General features: G+C 36.3%; 2 protein-coding genes and 1 long non-coding RNA gene across 3 annotated transcripts in view; 2 read left to right on the forward strand and 1 right to left on the reverse strand.

Annotated features, from left to right (window-relative positions):
• LOC140136635 (uncharacterized) overlaps positions 1-14,441 on the reverse strand; it is a 50,638-nt gene extending 36,197 nt beyond the window's left edge. The window contains exons 1-2 of the long non-coding RNA XR_011856713.1: positions 14,321-14,441; positions 12,281-12,333 (exon numbers count right to left, since the gene is read on the reverse strand). This is a non-coding gene — a long non-coding RNA (uncharacterized lncRNA). The remainder of the gene's footprint in view (positions 1-12,280; positions 12,334-14,320) is intronic.
• LOC140136429 (uncharacterized) lies at positions 855-6,246 on the forward strand. Its single transcript, XM_072158153.1, has 2 exons — positions 855-2,469; positions 6,011-6,246. The coding sequence occupies exons 1-2, from the start codon at positions 855-857 to the stop codon at positions 6,169-6,171; spliced, it is 1,776 nt and encodes a 591-aa protein (XP_072014254.1). The 3' UTR covers positions 6,172-6,246.
• Positions 14,442-16,650: 2,209 nt separating the features above from the next.
• LOC140136211 (uncharacterized) overlaps positions 16,651-19,439 on the forward strand; it is a 59,743-nt gene continuing 56,954 nt past the window's right edge. The window contains exon 1 of the mRNA XM_072157930.1: positions 16,651-16,987. Within this exon, the coding sequence (XP_072014031.1) occupies positions 16,731-16,987 (257 nt within the window). The 5' untranslated portion in view covers positions 16,651-16,730. The remainder of the gene's footprint in view (positions 16,988-19,439) is intronic.

Here is a 19,439-nt window from a genome sequence, read left to right on the forward strand (position 1 = left end):
TATAATTGTAATTCTCAAAATTAAATATATCACAATTTTAACTTTCGATTTAAAAATCGTTACGCCAAAAATGCAGTAAAAATGTATCCAGAGCAAACAGTGATGGCCGCTAATTAGTGTATTTAATTTCAAGTTAGTGTATTTAAAACAAAACCTTGATTTTACTTCAAAACAAATCGAATTTCCTTGTAATAGCAACACCATAATGGGATACTAGAGCATGCGCAAATCGTAATAATGTGTAGAATAGAACTTGATGGTATCTCATATGATAGCCGTACTATGCTTAGACTGAGTCGCTCGGCCTATCTCGAACAAAATCGCCATGCGTAGCTATTGAAAAACGAGAGGATTCGCCGTACTATCACGGCAATTTTTGACACGAAGATATAGTGATGATGACGGTGTGTGATGATCAAAATGTTGCTTCTTTTGGATATTATCATTTTTTAAAATATTGCACACATTCTGAATTATTAAAGCCTTATTTAAGCTTATTTCTTATTACAGGTGGGTACCTGCAGGTGCGCAGTGGCCAGGTTTCGAAAGAAAAAGGTGGTATTGGATGTGATTTCTGCACAACTGGTACTTTTGTGTCTCCTCATCATGCCCCTGGTTCTAAAACATCGGATTGTCAAGTATGTCCCGTGGGTACAAACAAGAACAAGTTTGCAGGATTCCGCGCTTGCCCTTGTTTAGACGGATACTACAGAAAAGATAGATTTGGTCCCTGTATGCGTTGCCCGGAACATGGCATTAACTGTACAGACGAGTATCATAAACTTATTCCAGGTTTCTGGTGGACTTAGCCTCAAAACCTAATTAATAAATACAAAGCATATATCACAAATTTAATGACACATAACAGGAGTTACGATATCACAAGCACTCACTTTGAAGGAGCACTTCCAAATCCTTTCCCATGTCCAGGCGGAGAAGTTTCATGTCCAGCGTCAGATGGTATTGATGAATCATGTGGGGAAGGCTATGAAGGATGGCTTTGTTCCAGGTGTAGTATTGACTACTATTCATGGTTCGAATATTGCTTTATTTGTCCTCCCATCTGGCATCTAATTTTAGAGGCTTTAGGTGTGTTTAGTCTCTTGTGTGTTGTGGTGGCGATCACAATTTGGGATCTCAAGAAAAGGATAAAAGAACGTGCGGATGGTGAGAGCGACAACTCTGATAAATCGCTCAACCGATCTCTATTGTACCTTCTGGTTGCTCGATTTAAAATAGTACTTGGTTATTACCAAATAGCAGGAGCTATATTTACTTCTCTTCATAACGTCCACTGGCCAACGGAAGTGTCAAAACTTGCTTACGTGTTTAAAGCTTTGGAGCTGAACATATTCAAATTACTCGCTAAACCTCGCTGTTACATTGATAATCTTGTATTGAATATCTACCAGGAATTCCTTATCGGATTGGTTTTGTGTTGTCTTGCTGTTTTGGTACCAGCTGCTTTATATAGCTCAAGATGGTTATTTGTTCGATTCTATAAGAAACTGTCGTTTGCAAACGTGACGGAAAAACTGAAAGGTTTGAGAGAAAACTGTTACTTCTTTATAGTTTTAATACTCTTTATCTCTTACTTGAGTTTGTGTGATGTGATCTTGTCTCTTATGCCAGTGGCTTGTCAAGAGTTCTGTGTTGATGAGAACAACAATTACTGTCCTCAGCGATTACGATCAGATTACTCAATTAACTGCCAGACGCAAAAGCACAAGAACTATGTTGTAACAGCTTACGTATCGTTGCTTTTTGTCATCGGATATCCTCTGTGTTTGTTCGTTCTGATTTACCGTCGAAGACCAACATGTCGTCAAGAAAACGCAGTTAACGATGAGTCCGTTGATCCACCGCGTTTGCGGAATGTAAACACGGCACTTTCAGAAGGAAGTGAAGACAGTGATAATGGAAGTAACGAAATCACAATCCAAGCACTCGATACAATGCCGCTTCTGCATCATGATGACGAAATCACATCATCAGAGCAAAGTGATCAACAACTTAATCGTGAAGATATTGAGGACATCAATGAAAAGATTAAAAAAGATGCAGGTACCCAAACTAATGATAAGATCGATGATTATTCTAAGTATCCATTGTACGTACAGTTCCTTTGTGAGAATTACAAGCCAGAATATTGGTATTGGGAAATAGTTGAGCTAACTCGTAAAGTGTTGCAAACATCTCTTGTAGTTCTTTATGGCTCGGAGGATCCACTTTCCCTTGGGGCGACCATAGTTCTTTCAATGGTGTTTATAACCAGTCATGGGTATTTTAAACCAATGCAAGATTCATTTGAGCACTGGCTGCAGATGACTTCTCTTGTCGCCATCTTTCTTAATCTGGTCTCTGCTATAGTACTACAAGTTCCATTTATTGACACATCTGGACATCGACAGACAGCAATGGCCGTGTTTATTATTGTGGTGAATGTATCGGTTGTGCTTCTCGCCGTGGGTAAGTAATCAAAAGAAGATTTTTGATCTTTTCAATTCATTATCATGGTCTGGAATACTTGAAGTACATGTATAATATACATTGTATATACTTGATATTTGTTTGAATTGACCACGCCATATACACTGCGGGGGAGATGTGACGCCTCAGTATTTGCGAAAAAAAAAATCAAAATAGAGGCACATGAAGCCATGTCATGGGCCACTTTGACAATAAAGCTGTTATTATTGCTTAAACTAAAAGTGTACGAATTTCCAAGCAAAAGCCAAAGTGGATATTTCTTTATCCATACGCAGGGACATGTCCCCTCAGTATTTGAAGGAAAAAAATCAAAATAAATGCTGAATTGAAGCCATTTTGTGGACCTTAGGTATTACGCGATGTGTATGATCAGTGCCCGGTAGTTTTTGGTTTTTGAACATGAAAGGGGGGCACGGGTCGTGTGTGCCCCTGTCTGGATCCGCTACTGGCATGGGAGGTCGTTAATCATGATCAAAATGCGATGCAAATATCGAAAGCAAAACAAAGGGGTTTTATTTTTTCCAACAAAATAATGGTAAAAAAAAACCCTTGAAAAGGGGCACGGGCCCAGTGTGCCCATGCCTGAATTCGCGCCTGACATCAATATTACACGTTTGAATGTAAGTCATAATTATGACTTTAAATCCCCATAGAACACCACAATATTCATTCATTTAACCCATTCGTTTGGCTTAAGGGAAGGGGTATGGACGTTTGGACAGTATTTATTGTGGGACATTAGAGCACATCAGATATATCGAATTGCATTCTGAATACGAAGAATGTCCTTCTGATATCAAATAAATTTGATTTTTGAATGTAATGTAATACACATTTTATGAAATTAAAAATTGATATTTTTGATATTTAACCGTACTTGAAGTAAACTTTATAAATCTGATGATTTATACTTAAAGTGTATGTAGGTGGGATGAAAAAGCCGACGATCAATTGAAAATTTTGACCTTTCGTATTGAAGATATGGATTTTTCCCAAAACACCAAAAAAATAGGTCTTTTGGGGAAAAAATCCATATCTTCAATATAAAAGGTCAAAATTTCAATTGATCGTCGGCTTTTCCTCCCAGCTACATACACTTTAAGAATATATCATTAGATTTATAAAATTTATTTCGAGGACTGTTATATATCAAAAATTTGAAAAATATCAAATTTTAATAATTTGTCATAAAATTTGTATTAAATCGTGAATTTCAAAAAATGAAAATTATTTGATATCAGAAAGACATGCTTCGTATTCAGAATGCAATTCGATACGTCTGCGGTGCTCTCATGTCCCACAAAAAATACTGTCGAAACGCCATAAACGCTCATTCTAGATCCCTTAAAACTGTCAGAAAACTTTCCTGCCAGTTGTTACTACATGTAATAATATTTAATTATTTTTTTGCAAAGAACCAAAGTTTTTCTCAGGCGTTGGTGTGTTAATAAACGAAGGTATACCTTGACAGTATAAGCGTTAGTCATTAACTCGTTCAAGTTTTATTAAGTGTTACTCTCTATTTTTTAGAAGTTAAGAGATGAACCTTTGTAAATTCAAATTTCCTTCTTGGAGGCTCATACTACCTGACGAGGCTTTGCAATAACTGTTTGACTACTTTTGAAACTTTACGTTTTTCTTTGTCAGGACTGTTAATACCTTATTTTATCTTTAATATCCATTCATAATTGCATAAAATATTCATGAGGCAATGAACCAATGACAGCTGGCCTTTCACCATTGGCCACGTTTGTATGCATTTTGTCAATTGCAGGTAGGTTTTTTAAACGAATATTAAAATGTGCTTTATGAATGAGGTTACAGTCATGGACAAAAGTTTGGAATATTTTTATTTTTTGAATATTCCTGTTTTAAGTGCAGATTTCTTACCAGCAATGACCCATTGGCCATGCAAAATGAATCACAGGTGTCTGGCAAGGTCTTAGGTACCATTCCATATCACACAAGACGTAATGTAGGACAATGGCTTCTCATGCTTGACCAATGAACCATCGGGCATCCTTTTCGCAGTTATTTTAGCGATATGATTCATAAGGTTACATTGGCTTTTGCATTACCGTGTGAAGAAACGAGCTTTACTTTGTTGCATCTGTCTGTTGTATACGATATTTCTGATCATGGGGTACGAGTTGAGCGCAGATTTTTACGTCCGGGTCATTGACTTACGTGATCGCGGCTACAAACAGAAGGATATTGGTGCCGCTTTAGGAATTCCATAAGGCGAAGTTTCTAAAATTTTGAAGAGACGTCGAGAGACCGGAACTACTACACCCAGACCAAGGTCAGATCGGCCCCGAAAGACGACCGCCAGGGAAGACCGATCTCCCCTGTGACTTTGCCGCAATGGCCGCTTGAAGCCTGCATCTCGGCTACGAACACAATGGCTGAGGTCCACAAACGCGCTTGTTACCAGGAAACTTGTTAACAATAGACTGGTTAGTGCAGGTTTTTGCCCAAGACGACCAAGAATAAAGCCGATACTTCTGCAAAGACATCGGCATGCGCGCTTGCTTTGGGCACAGAGACATAGGAATTTGACAGTTGGCCACTGGCGTAATGTGATCTTCAGTGATGACGCCCGATTCCTCCTCTGCAGACAAGATGGCCGATTCAAGGTCGAAGACAGGTTGGTCAAGCCCTGTTCGAGGATTGTATCCTACCTAGAGTCCAGGGAGATGTTGGTGGAATCACAGTATGGGGAGCATTTCACAGTAGGTCGAAATTACATCCCTACCTGATAGAAGGACACGTGAACCAGAACCATTACCTGCATGTTCTTGATACGGTTATGCTTCCGTTTGAAAGAAGAGACTTCGGGAACAATTTCGTGATCCAATATGACAACACTACGGCGCACAGAGCCTTACGCGTGAGGGAATTCCTTGAAAATGAGGATGTAGATAACCTGGACTGGTCGGCTTTGAGCCCGGATATGAACCCTATAGAGAACGTATGGGCAGATATATCCCGCAGGTTACCTAACATGGACAACCAAACAATCACCCTGCAGGAGCTTTTAAAAACACGCACTCATTGCTTGCTGGCGAGATATTCCACACGGGACCTTGGCAAACCTGGTCGAGGGAATGTCACGTCGCGTACATGACCTTAAGCTGGCAAGGGGTAGACACACCAATTATTGAGTTGTGTTTTTTCAAGCAAGATACTTATCTGAACATGTCACAGTGAGGAGTTTAAGTTTTTGTTAACACAATAAAGTTTCCTGGTGTCTTCAATCTCATTTTGTGATATAAAGATACCACCAAAAAGTGTTGCAATTGTGTGATCCTCCCACTGTAATGCGCTTCTTCAGGTAATTCTTTGTTTAATTGACAAACTGTGTGATGTAAACATCAAAGGACATTTGTATCTTTCAATTAAATTCAACTGAGCACTACTCCAGAACAATAAACATGATCGAAAAATGCATTAGATACAAAAATAAAAATATTCCAAACTTGTATCGAGTTATTGCATGTATTTTCCTTTTTTTCAACAGGCAACTCAACTCTAATAATATGTCGGTCAGTGAAGCAGCGTGGGAGTAGTGGGGCGTGTTCCTGTCGAAATTGTTTGACCATTGTGCTTGAAATAGTTTCCAGTGTTTCTAATGCCACTAGAAATAGGCGTGGAAGAGACCAAAACTCCGCAACTATATGAAGAACATAATACAGAGAAGCATATCTTTGCATGACATCAAGTTAATATTCACGCATATTTACTCCTGATATCAGAAAAATATTTCAACATAATATACCTTTTCGTAAAAACATACTTGAATGTGTACCATATTTATAAATTGAGTGACCCTTATTGCAAGAAACAATGCATAATAAACATGAAAGCCCCCCCACTCTTGAATATTTTTGTTTTTAATTTAAGTACTTTTTAGTTTTTTAAGTATTTTTCTGACATCGAGAGTAGATCATAAGGCACCTATTAGGGAGGCATCTGGGTGTTTTTGCCATGGGTTGGGTTGGTTGACGTAGATCCCTCCTGTGAATTAGGAGCACCAGATTTCAAAAAAGAAATCTGTAAAAGTCATAGTTTAGTGCAAAAGTCATATTTGAGTGTAGTCATAGTTGAGGATGATAAAAGTCATAATTGAGCATAAAAAGTCTAATTGTTAGGCATGTTTGCGCGCGTAAAGACGGTTTTCGAAGGAAAACGTACATTACGTCGCGATTTATAATTCGAGTTTGCACACCCATTCTTACATAAAGAATTATACGTATGAATAGCGGTCATTTTATAATTAAGTAGGCCATTAATCATTTTTGCATAGTTATATTATTTTCATTATGTTGCTATCTCACTTTTAAGGTGAAACTTAAGATGAAAATAGCCAAAGAGTGCAAATATCGACATATTGAGTTATTTCACGATTAAAATACTGTAGAAATAAGTTATTATTTGCTTTTTATCTGAGCTGAACAAAGATGTTTTAATTTAGTAAAACCTAGATACGCTGATGCGTATACTGATGCACGGCAGTGAACGTAACCGTTCCGGCTGAAATCCAGAAATGACGTCATTTGTTCTGGTGCTGCCACTTCCGGGTAATGCGGGAGAAGAACATGCCTTTTGCAAACAAAATGGCCGACATGTCCCGGCTCCTTTCCAGCGAAAATACAGCTTATTTAGCCAATGTGAACATGGGGTCATCACCAGAAATATTTTCCTATCATATTGGACTAACACGTCAGCTATATGGTATTTCACGATATAACAGTAATAAAAAGAAAACTACAAACGTTCGTTCGTCGGATGTTTGACGAATTGACCAGCTCTAATGACGTCACTATGTAAACAACATAGAGGTGTAAATAATTAATTAGGTAATTACAAATATGGAGTATCCAAAAGTATGCTAATTAGAACAGGTTAGAAGGCACGACGAATCAGAATACGATCCTGGTATCCAATTCTATGCACATGAGTTGAAGGTGGTTACGTGAACATGTAAACTAATGCGACTCTTGTGTATACCGACCTCTGTGGAACTGAATTAAATCGGCTATTTTTTCTCAAGCGACAGCCAATCAAAATAGAACAACGTTTTTTCCCATGGGCGATACGTGAAATGTATTTATTTTGTTTTGTAAATGACTTTATGAAGACAGGCTGGCATATCGATGGTTCAGAATCAGAAAGCTGTAACACACTATGACCAGCTCTCACAAAATGAGCATAAAGTAGGCTCTTTGCTTTGGTCTTCAAAAATCAATATTTTCTCCATAATGTCTTTTGTTTTCTATTGCATTTTGTCATGATTAATGGACTGTATATTCTATAGTGCCCTGGCGACTTCATGCTCATTTTGTGGGAGCAGGTGATTGTGAGTTGAGGCTTTCTGGCTCTCAACCCTCGATATGATAAATTGGGAGAGGAACAATCAGGACTAAGGTGGGATTGGGTCTCACGAGTTCACAGTTGTAATCTCACTACTGACCATTCAATTAGCTAAGATTTAAAGATATTTGACAAAATAGAAAATGTTGGTCAACGTCATAAAACAAAACTGTCAGCACATCCCTAAACCCAACGTGATTTTTACTATTGTAAATTCCAGCTTTCATTTTAGACAGTTACTTTGGCCTACAAAAAGGGCAACCTTTTCACAAATCGAGTGGGACAGTCCATTCTCAACTTAGGAAAAACTGTTATGCAGTAGTGTTTATAATCAGGTTTGTTAAGCAGAAGTTTTAAAACACTTGTAGGGTCTGACCAAGGGCGTCAATCCGAAGTGGGGGGGCACATTATATAAAACGAAATTTGTAATTATTTTTGTATAGTTATATAATTTTTGAGTCGTTGGAAAATTTACAAGATAAGCAGCCAAATGAAGGCATTTGGTGGACACTTTTTACTCTATTATTATGTAAATTCTAGTTGGAAAAAGAAAAATGGCCAGGGAGCTTTATTCCGGCCCAATTTCGCTGGGATGTGCGAGTAGCACGCGAAAATTTTCAGTTTCACACTATTTGAAGTGCAAGTTGATACACATTGGGTTCATTTCCCGCGAAGCGCGCAAAAAAATGCAATTTTACACTGTTTTATACCAAATCAAGGTGTTATAAGGAATATTTCTTTTACTTTTTTCTTCTTTTAGTTGGGGGAAAGAAATAATTGTATGAAGGAAATGTTTAATCCCTGCTGATTTCATATTTAGTTGGCTTTGTCATATGTATCTACGTCTTCAATCCTTCTACTTCCGTCTTTATTCTCAGTCTTCTGATAGCCCTCTTTTTCCTTTCTGTCGCTGGCGTACCAGATACAAGGGGTAAGACACAGGCAAATGCTTTTTACCGGTCAAGTTACGGGGACATGCGCGTATTGATCACACAAAACTTGTTGCACTATTTTAGCCCCCGATCGCGATGAATTTATATGTGAATTTAAATTTGAAGGTGAATTTGAATTTGATGAAGTGCGCGCGGAGCTCGAGAAAATTCTCAATTTTCAAGGTCATCAAAATAAGAAGCCACCAACTAACATTTGTGGCTCTGAGCCACAACAGCTCTATCTATTTGCAAGTCAGTGATATAACAGATCAGTGAACAAAGTAATGGGACCCTCTTTACAATACTGAAATATATTGAAATCGTATAATAAGATTACTTTAGCACTTATAAATAAATTTATATGTGCATTTATCTTGCACCACATAATAAGAGGCTAATTACATGTATAAGGGAGTGTTCATAAATACTTTGGTCGGGCTGGAAAATATAGGGGGATCAAAACAAATTTGGGTCCTAAAAATCAGGATCAAAATAATAATTTGAGGATAAAAGTCCGGGGTAAAATGTACGGCAAGGCATGTATATTCCAAATAATTGTTTATGTTCTCCACGAGCATGACAATTAGGTATTCAATCGTGTATTCTCAAGCTTCAAATTAACACATTTTGCGCACTTTACATTTTGGCTGTAACACTATGATTCTTATGAGTAATAACTCCAAACGGTCAATTTTAGCTGATGAGTTAATAACATATATTTTTGTTTTTCTTTTTTAGTTTCTTTTTAGGACATGAAAGGGAAATCAAAAAAATTTACATTTTTTGATGTCCGAGGTTCCAACTTTTCCAACCCCTCTCCCCAACCAAAGTATTTATGAACATTCCCTAACCATGAAAATTAACAACAACAAATGACAGTGTTGGACGTCGTTGGACAGATGTGTCGCGTCGTTGGACAGATGTTTCAAATGGAAAAATCATATATCAAAATATTCAGAAGAGTCCGAAGAATATTTTCTGCCATGTTGTCAAATTCTAATTAAAGCTAAATGGAGTGGATCAACTTCATAATTATTTGGTGTGCAGGACAAATGATTTTTATTTTATTTTTTGAAAAATGTTTTAGTGACTCTTCTGAACATTTTGATATACGACTTAATATTTCAAATATTACAGAGATATTATCTGTCCTACGAAACAGTTAAATAGTACACTTTTGGTTATGTGGCGGCCTCCCTACTATGAAATACTAAATGAATAGACATTGATAGCTGCTCTACAATAATCAACTTACATATAACAACTCAAATTGTACCCAATTTTCATCATCTCAGTTTATTATCATCATAGGCAAATTCCATCGGATATCCAGCCTCAAACCACTCAAACCAATCTAAAATAAGGACGGTACGAAATCTGATACTCAACTCTGTATCCCCGGGTCGTGAATAATAGGAAGAGCAAATATTTTGGCAGGCCGAAGGGGGGGGGACAAGCGATTTTTAACAGCTCAGGGGGAGCAATGTTCAAATATGCAAACTTTCCTTCTCGCTGCGCTCGCATTATATGATAAGATTTTTTGGCACATCAAAAGAGGGAAGGGCAAATGTTTTTAGTATGTTGAAAGGGGCCAAAGATTTTTTGGCATGTCAATGGGGGGATTCTTGGCAGACCATTGTGAAAGTTCACCAATCCGGGGTACACATAGATATTGTCCGACTCCTTAACGATTATGAAATAAACATTGATCAGGGTTCGCATTCTGGCATTTCTGAAACCAACCAAAATAATGCGTGGTCTTGCAAATTGCTAATAAAGATGAAATCTAAAAACATGATTGAAGATGATGGTACGATTTCGGAAACCGGATAAATGATTTTAATACGCAGAGAGTAGTTTGGCACAATATTTTGAAAAGAAAAGTTTGAATTGTTCATTTAACGTTTACGTTTAACATTTTTTCATTGGAAATACCCGAATCAGTACTTTTTAATGAAAATACTCGATTGACAGGTATCCATGTATCATATGGTAATTGGAATTATTTTTGCATTTATATTTCAAATTTCAGATTGATATCAAATTTAATGCGAAGGTTTTGAGACGTGGTCTTCCAAAAATGGAAAAGACCAATTATCTTCTTTTTTATTGATAAGGGTTCATTTTGTTGTATCAATATTCGAATGCTCATTTTAAAGCCTTCTTTAGAGATCAGATCGATAGTGATCATAGTTTATTCCTAGTTCTACAGAAAATAACAAATTAAATTAACCTATACTGAAAATTCCAGTTAATTCTGACTATCCGTTTTGCACAGAGTTTAGACTACTTCTTTCTTGTTTATCATAAGCATACAGAAAAACGTTGATCAGATTTTGCATTTTAATACTTTTGTATTCTCCTTCTTCTGGCTTTCGGTTATCATATAGCTAAATGTGTCCATCAATTGATACACAAAAGACAACCTCCTTGTCACTGTTAACTAAGGTAACGTTGCCGACGTAATGACCCTGTAAAGAAAATCAGACAAAAGTAAATGTATTACATTATACCCATATCACCCAAATATAAGGCTTTTCGTTTAATGATTGGCCAAACGTTGTTAAAAAATTATGCCTAATAAAGATAAAGAAGACGGCACAGCTTGTGGTCAATATTCCATTTTTTACGTTGATTGTTGTATTTCTTGTAAGTCTTGTACCATATAGACGAATCCAATTTCACGCATTCCTAAACATCAATGGCAGCCCTTGCTGGGTCCCCTTTTAGGTCTATTCCACCTAAAATGTGAAATGATGTGGCCTTGGCGGGGATATTAAGCTGCATTCCATCACCCGTGTTACACGAAGACAAAAGAATGATGAAAGTTTACAAAACAATACAATTCAACATCAATTTTTAAGCGGATTTAATCCACCCAATTAGGCAGTAACAACACCAGTTTGGTGTAGACGGGACCCAGTTATGGCCGACTGAATTTTGACCATCACTTGGCTCGTTGGATTCGTCTATAATGCGCATAAAAGTATCTTTACAATTTTTAAGGACACTAAAACTAAATTACTAACAAAAGTGGTCAATAGATGTAGACGTTTGTCGTGCGTATTTTGATAAATCATTCGACACGATGCGAATTTATTCCCCAACTTTGCATATTATGAATACAGCTAGTAAGCGTTATTAATATGTTACTCTGTAATAAGCTCGTTACAAAAAGCGGTGGGATTCCCTCTGAAGAAGTAAATGTCCCAATTTGTCAGTCTCGAAACTCATTTAAATAGGTATATACTTTATTTATAGTTTTAGTGTTTTTAAGAAATAATGTTTGGTTTAAGGGTAAAAATAATTTTTGTGCGCAGTAGCCCTGTTATAATATAGCTTATGGGTGTGGGGATGATTTGTTATTTGTTCGGAAATTGTCATCAAAGGATTAAAAATATGTGTAAATGTGTAACAGTGAAAATAAACAAAATTAATAATAAACAAATATATAAAATAATCAAAAGAAAAAATTATCGTGCTACCTTATCAATTTCTGGGATGTCCAAAACGCCAGCAGCATGCAAAAAATACGTTTCTGAAAAATTATGGCAAATCCATTAGTAGTAACATTAGTGGTAGTTGAAGTTGCAGTATGAGGCTTTGCAGTCAACTGTTAAAACGATGTTTAACCGTTTTAACAGCAAACCCAGCAAACACAAAAACGTTTTAAATAAGTTATATTTTGGCTTTTGGTTTAAGTAAAAACGTTTTAATAACATTAAAATGTCGGGTTATATAAAGATCATGAAAACGTTTTAAAACGTTTTGTATGAAAACATACAATAGCAATATTTTTTAAATGTTTTCAAAATGCTATTGTAAACTACAAGGTGTCCCATAAAAAGGTTACATGTAGAAAATGGACCGCATCTTGTGATGGTAAAACGAAACAATGTCATTTTTTCAGATATTATTATTCAATTCCTCTTGTAACTGTTTGTTGAGTTTCAATTCCGTATCTTAAAAGCAACTTAAGTTATGAGCGCAAGATGACAGGGGTGTCAAAAGTGACTAACCATCAAAATATCGCACAACGAAAGTTAAACACACGCACACCTTTGTTCTCAGATTTTTCTTTATTACTTTTTATGGTTCTCTTATTTTTCATTGTTGAACTTATTGCACAAAAGAAAAATATTAAAATATTAAATGTTGTACACTTAAAATAAATAAATTAGTTTTAGAACTTCTTGACACTTGGTGGTAATAAATAAAGGAAGATGGTCATTAGAGAAGAACACGTTTTAGGTGAAAGTAGTTCTGCACGCTGTATCTCTGTCATCAACATAGTGAAATGAATAACAATCTTTTGCATTTAGGTCTTGTTTGGATTTTTTGGACTTGAACTCGCTGTTGTTTATTCTGAATAAACTCTTGAAATAAAACTGAACAAGTTTTATGCTTTGTTTATCAGAATAAAATACTGCATCTGCCATGATATGGCCGGCCTACTCAAGTGCCCCGCCAAATGCCCAAATGCACGGTGGCTGTGACGGAATATAATGAACCTCGTGTTGCATTATGTCACGTAAAGTGCTTGCTCAGGAATGTGTGGAATGCGGACTAAATACGTAGGTTGTGAACTTGATGTTCACAGGGGTACTAGTAGAGGGTACATAGATTATGTCATGAAAAGGATATTTATATTGGTTAACATTAACTTACATTATTTTCAAAAATCGACATGTAACCTTTTTTTGGGACACCCGGTATTTTTGCAAACATTTTTTGCCAAATATTTTGTCAACACTTAAATAACATAATGTTAAAATATTTGCACCCAGCAAACACAGAAATGTTCTTAAGATGTTATTTTCAAAACGTTTTAATAACATTTAAATGTCGGGTTATATAAAGGTCATGAAAACGTTATTGCAAATATTTTTTCAACCCCAAAATAACATTCTGTTTAGAATGTTTTGCATCAAGTTTTCAAAAATGTTTTTGGAATGTTATTAAAACGTTTTTATACCCTTTATATAGCCCGACATTTGAACGTTTTCTGTAAGACATTTGTGTTTGCCGAAGTAGATTATCAAAAAACATTTTGTAATGTTATGGAAACGTTTTATACCCTTAATATACCCTTTATATAACCCGACATTTAAACGTTTTCTGACAACCTTTTAAATTTTTTGCGAATGATGTCCCCAACGTTTTGTGTTTGCTGGGAAGTGTTTGAACTGAACAGCCAGTAGTTGCTTAAACTATTGCTTAAGTATTTTAAACAAGTTATTTAATTATTTGTAATCAATTGGCTGTTCAAGAAGAAGAAGAAGAAGAAGAAGAAGAAGAAGAAAAAGAAGAAGAAGAAGAAGAAGAAGAAGAAGAAGAAGAAGAAGAAGAAGAAGAAGAAGAAGAAGAAGAAGAAGAAGAAGAAGAAGAAGAAAAAAAAAAAGAAGAAGAAGAAGAAGAAGAAAATAAATAGCAGTCATACATACAAGTAAACAGGCGCTATTTCTGATGAAGAACCAGATTGTGACAATATTGAACCATGTCGCGATTCAGTGAGACACACTTACCTCCTTTTACTAATGGACAAATCTTCACACCGAGTTTATGCCAAGCGAAGTCACAGGCATCACTTTCTAGATGATACGGCCATCGATTGTAATTCACGATGAAATCTCCAGCGGTGAGATCGTGGGCTAGTGGGAACGCAACAAAATTATCAAAGACAGAATTAAAAAGACAAGTTTGCCTCTGACGTCATATGCCAATCAAACTCGGGCACGGTTAATTTACTAATACGTGTCGTGATGATTGAGTTTATGAACGCGGCGGTAAAACAGCGTACCTTACGGTTAATTTTACTATACAAGATTCTCAAAAGTTAGGTCTTTGTAATAGGAAACTTTCTTTGCTGGAGGCATCATGCCAACAATACCTACAAAAGTTTGCTCTTTACCTTGTAAAAGTACCGTACTTTTTCGTCATTCGCTGTGATTTCTTGTCTCTGATCGGCACCAGATGAATCAATTTTCCTTTTGCGCGCTACTAACCAATTAAGGGTCGTGGGGCATTGATTGATACTGACGTGATACTGACGTCAGGCGCACACTTCGATTTTTTAACGCCCGGGATTCCAGCGTCTCAAAATCTATTGTCTTGCTTGAACATCACATTGATTTTAGTTTCAAATAGGTGGATTGTGCTATAAGTAACCAATCAAATTAAAGAATTTGCCGTCCAATTTCAGAAACTAAAAATGTCTCCGTTTTGGTTTCTCAACGGCACAAAGGAGAATTTCACACCTTCTCTTCCAACCCATCTGCTGAACATGGCAATCAAGTTAACTTGTTTTAGGCATTGACCTACATGAATTTTCATTGATTAAATTTTACTATCTTAAGAATGTCAAAAAGACTTGGTAAAGTTTACTTACAAAATCTATAAGAACTAAACTATGTGTTGTATTTTTAAAAATTAGTTCCGCAATTTATACTCGAGTAAAAAGTACATTAAGGGTAGACGAGGTATTGTTGGTCGAAGCAACCTAAAAATTCTCATTATCTAGTTCAATATATTATTTAAAATTAACGATGATGTTTTGCAAAAGTCCATTCTACAAATTGTATACTTTGCAAACTTGTTTAATTTATTGTTGTTTATGAGTTATGTACGTTTTACAAAAGTGTTGTTGTTTCATCCCTCTTTACAACGTAACTCAAGAACCGCAGCACCTATAAAAGTATATCTGTGATATTTTAATTCTTCTACACGCTCGCTATGAATTGAGCAATGCAGTTTTTGCCAAAGCTTACTACCATTCGTAAGATGCTGTGAACTACCAAATCACAACAGTTTAAAATAATTAATAACCTTAAGACTACCTACCTTAATATATTGTTACCAGTATGTTTGTCCTTATTAGTACTGCTTTGATTGAATAAGTAACAAGAAGTGTAATGTGATAATAATTATTTCAAGTTGACGTAGAATTCGTGGTGTTCAAATGTCGTGGTACAAGGCAGCAATGTTTCGACTTTTTAGTTTCGACAGCATCACATGTTAAGTCGACACCCGAGATTATTCTATTAATAACAATAATTAGCGTCGGGGATTCACATAACGTAGTTTCAATTACTATTGACAACAATAAGTATTTTCAATGAGTCATTATATGCGAATAATAACGATTGTTCCTTTTTCTGTTAGGTCCTATTTAAGTTCTTCCTGGTTGACAGTGTATAATGTGCCACGGTTTTGGTGTACCTTTTCAGCGATATTCAATGTGTGGGTTTTCAGTGAGACCAATGCGCCCAATTGGGCGCATTTGGGCAAAAGATCACTTAAAAGCACCCCGAAAAGCACCCAACATGGACCAATTTTGTATGAATTTCGGGTGTTTGTTGTTTATATACTGGTATGCTGATTATTATTGATATACTGATGAGTTTTAAAAAAACCCAGCAAAACTTAGGTATAGAGAAAGTCAGCAAAATCAGCGTAGCATGATCCTCGTACAAACACTTTTGAAGACCCTCCTCCTTAATAACTATAACCCCATCCTATTTTTAGTTTTAAAATGATGCCCCCCCCCCCCCCCACTCCTATTGTTGGTATAAAAATTCTATGACACCCCAGTAAAATGACAGCGCCTTACGAGCGGTGTATAAAATTGCTCGGCCGGAAATCTCCTCTAAAATCGTATTCGAAGCATTGGTGCCTGGGAGTATTAGGGTAATTTTATTAGTCATAATTGCAAAATTATTATTTCCAAAGGCAAATAAGGAAATAAGAAAAAGGAATATATATACAAGGTTAAGTTACGATTGCGATATTTCAACGTCATGTTTCAATTGAAAACATGCACGAGGTTGTCAATGAAGCGTAAATTGATATTTTGATCAGCTAGTAGTATCACGTATATTCATATACGGAATATTAATTCATTTTAAAAGATTTTGACATAGTGACCATGGTATTAAAATGAGCACGTACATAAACGTCAAGTGTAGGTCTACACTATGTTTATTGGTAATACTTCTGATTTTCGTGGATGTGACACAGCTGAGGCTATCGACAACCATTCATGCTGGCAGCAACAACAAGACAATGTGTCAGGCCATAGACAGTGGTGTGTGCAACTGTAACTGTATTGCAGGATATTCGTACATCGACTGTTCTTCTCGACAACTACGGGACAAGGATCTGCCAACAGACATTCCCCCAAATACCGTGGAACTGTAAGTATAGTCCCGGCAAAATAAGATGTCGTTTATTTGTGTATTTATTTATTTATTTATTTATTTATTTATTTATTTATTTATTTATTTATTTATTTATTTATTTATTTATTTATTTATTTCGTTTGATACAATGCATCTCTATGAAGTCACCATAGCACCATACTTATAACGAAATCCGTGTATAGGGAATGATGTATATATGTGACATGATCTGATCCATGGGGGCCAAAGGAGGCATTTTTAAAAATTGAGTTACTGTAATTATTACATTATACATACAAGATGCTATCATTTACTGAAAACACCAAAGGTCTAGCTACTTGGTTCTAAAGTTATGAAGTTTTTTGATGTCTATTTTCTTATGTATTTTATTGTTTTTTGCTAAATATTTTGACCTTTATCTCAGTTTCAAATTTGCCGCCTTTGGCCCCCATGGACCAGATCGTGTCACATATTACTTGCAAAAACGAAAATGTATCAGTCCAATTCAATTTCTGCCACTGTATATCCTGTGTCTTGCTGAATCAGGTCCACAAAGGTCTTCTTGGGACGTCCTTTAGTAAGATCCTTTGGTAAGATCCTTTGGTCCTTTGGGAAGCCCTTTGATAAGATCTCATACCACCAAATAAATCCCCATAGAGATGTACTAAATTTGCATCATTTTTTCTTCGCAAGAGCGCCTCAGTTCTTAGCGACAGCTACGATGGTTGAAATTTAATAGCCCTAGCCTGATCCCTCTGACTGGGAAAAAATATAGGTTGACAGTCATTATTTTTACGATTGGCCCTCGAAGTCTACGATGTCTGGGAATTACCTAATTTACCTGCAAAATCATGCCAGTGTTTCTGTATAGAAAATGATGCTTAAAATCATTAAAAAATACTCGATCTCTCCCATCTGTGGTACACTTGCAGGATTTGATATTACTAATCATAACCAATCCAAATTTAGCCAAAGTCAATGCAAACTTCTGCTCATTTTAATGCTCAGTTACTTTTGGCTTTTTCTGAGAAATGCATTCAGGGCGCAAAACCGTATAATACTATTTGGTGGTGTTAAATCATAAGGATTCAGAAGAAAATTGGGCTCCACAGGAGGTCAAAAATTTGAAATATACAGTGGTTAAAAATGCTATCAAATTGTGCCACTTGCAAAATTGTTTTGAACAAAAAATAGTCTCAAGTGCTTTTTGCCCGGGTAACAGGGTAACCTATGTTAATTGTGATCTTCCAATGTTATATAACAAAACATGCAAACTATTATTATTTTTTATTTGCCAAAGGAACCATTTGAACAATTTTGATTGACATTTGCTGGGGTTTTTTGACTGACGTTTTTCACATAGAACTCAACAACTGTACGAGTACTTCAGAGATCAGTCAATCTATACTTTTTCTGACTCCGTACGATAATATGAATACGTTGGTTTTAACTGGATTTGATTTTTGACATTTGACCCCTGCATTCTGGTTTTATGCAAATTATTTTCTAGAATTGTTAGTATGGCGCTCTGGCCTGTGGGCACCTCATAGAAATACATTCATAATGAAACTATAATCCGTATCAGGGGTGTGATTATCTTTTCAGGAAAAATCCTGAAAGTAATAAAAAAATCCTGAAATATAGCGTAAAATTGGACTAAAACACACAAAATCAGGCTGAAAATTGATAAAATTGCGGAAATTTTGGTCACAAAAAATCCTGAAATCAGGAAAAATCCTGATAAATCACACCCCTGCCGTATACCTGCCTCAAGTCAGTAATTTAGATATAGTTTTTTATTGTATCTCTAAATGTTATGATGAGAAGTATATAAAAATTATACATTATTAGAAAGAAAATGATACAATGAATCAAACTAGCATCACAGACTCCTGCAAAAATGTTTGATAAAATCTCCAAATTCGATTTTACTTTAGTCGAGGAAGGTTTACGGATTATAGAGCGGTTAAAAAAGCGCAGTGATTTATAGTGCGCTACGCACAGGCACAACACCTAGACAACAACAGCCTCAGCACACTTTACAGGTTGTCGCTGACCACTATGGCCCCACATCATTTTTAAATGGTTTATGGAATGATGTGGGGTCATAGTGGTTGCTAAACAGCAATTGAGGGACTTTGCTGCTACAAGAGCGCACACCCTAGACATTCCACAAATATCCTTCGCAACCAGGATCAGCTCCCCGAGTTTCGTACGGGTTACAACGAGACAATTAGCAGTAATTTCCTTGTCCAGGGAATTTCAAGCTAACTCAATTTTTCCACGAGAGCGTCCTAGGCACCGCCAGGGCTCGAACCCGCAACCTCTCGCACCATAGTCGAACGCCTCATCGATTGAGCTAACTTGACTGCTTGTTACCCCACTAAAGCTGAACCACGGTGTTTCGGCAATATCGCACCTTCCTTGGATTTCAAGTATGAAAAGGACACAAAATAGGAATATTGAC

The sequence above is a fragment of the Amphiura filiformis genome, chromosome 16 (assembly GCF_039555335.1).
Source record: "Amphiura filiformis chromosome 16, Afil_fr2py, whole genome shotgun sequence".
NCBI lineage: Eukaryota > Metazoa > Echinodermata > Ophiuroidea > Amphilepidida > Amphiuridae > Amphiura > Amphiura filiformis.

What these genes read in the sequence shown, in the direction of transcription:
- LOC140136429 (XM_072158153.1), top strand. Translation starts at nt 855, where the DNA reads ATGACACATAACAGGAGTTACGATATCACAAGCACTCACTTTGAAGGA. An exon ending in GGTTGTGCTTCTCGCCGTGG is followed by an intron (nt 2,470 to 6,010) that starts GTAAGTAATCAA and finishes TTTTTTCAACAG; the next exon opens with GCAACTCAACTCTAATAATA.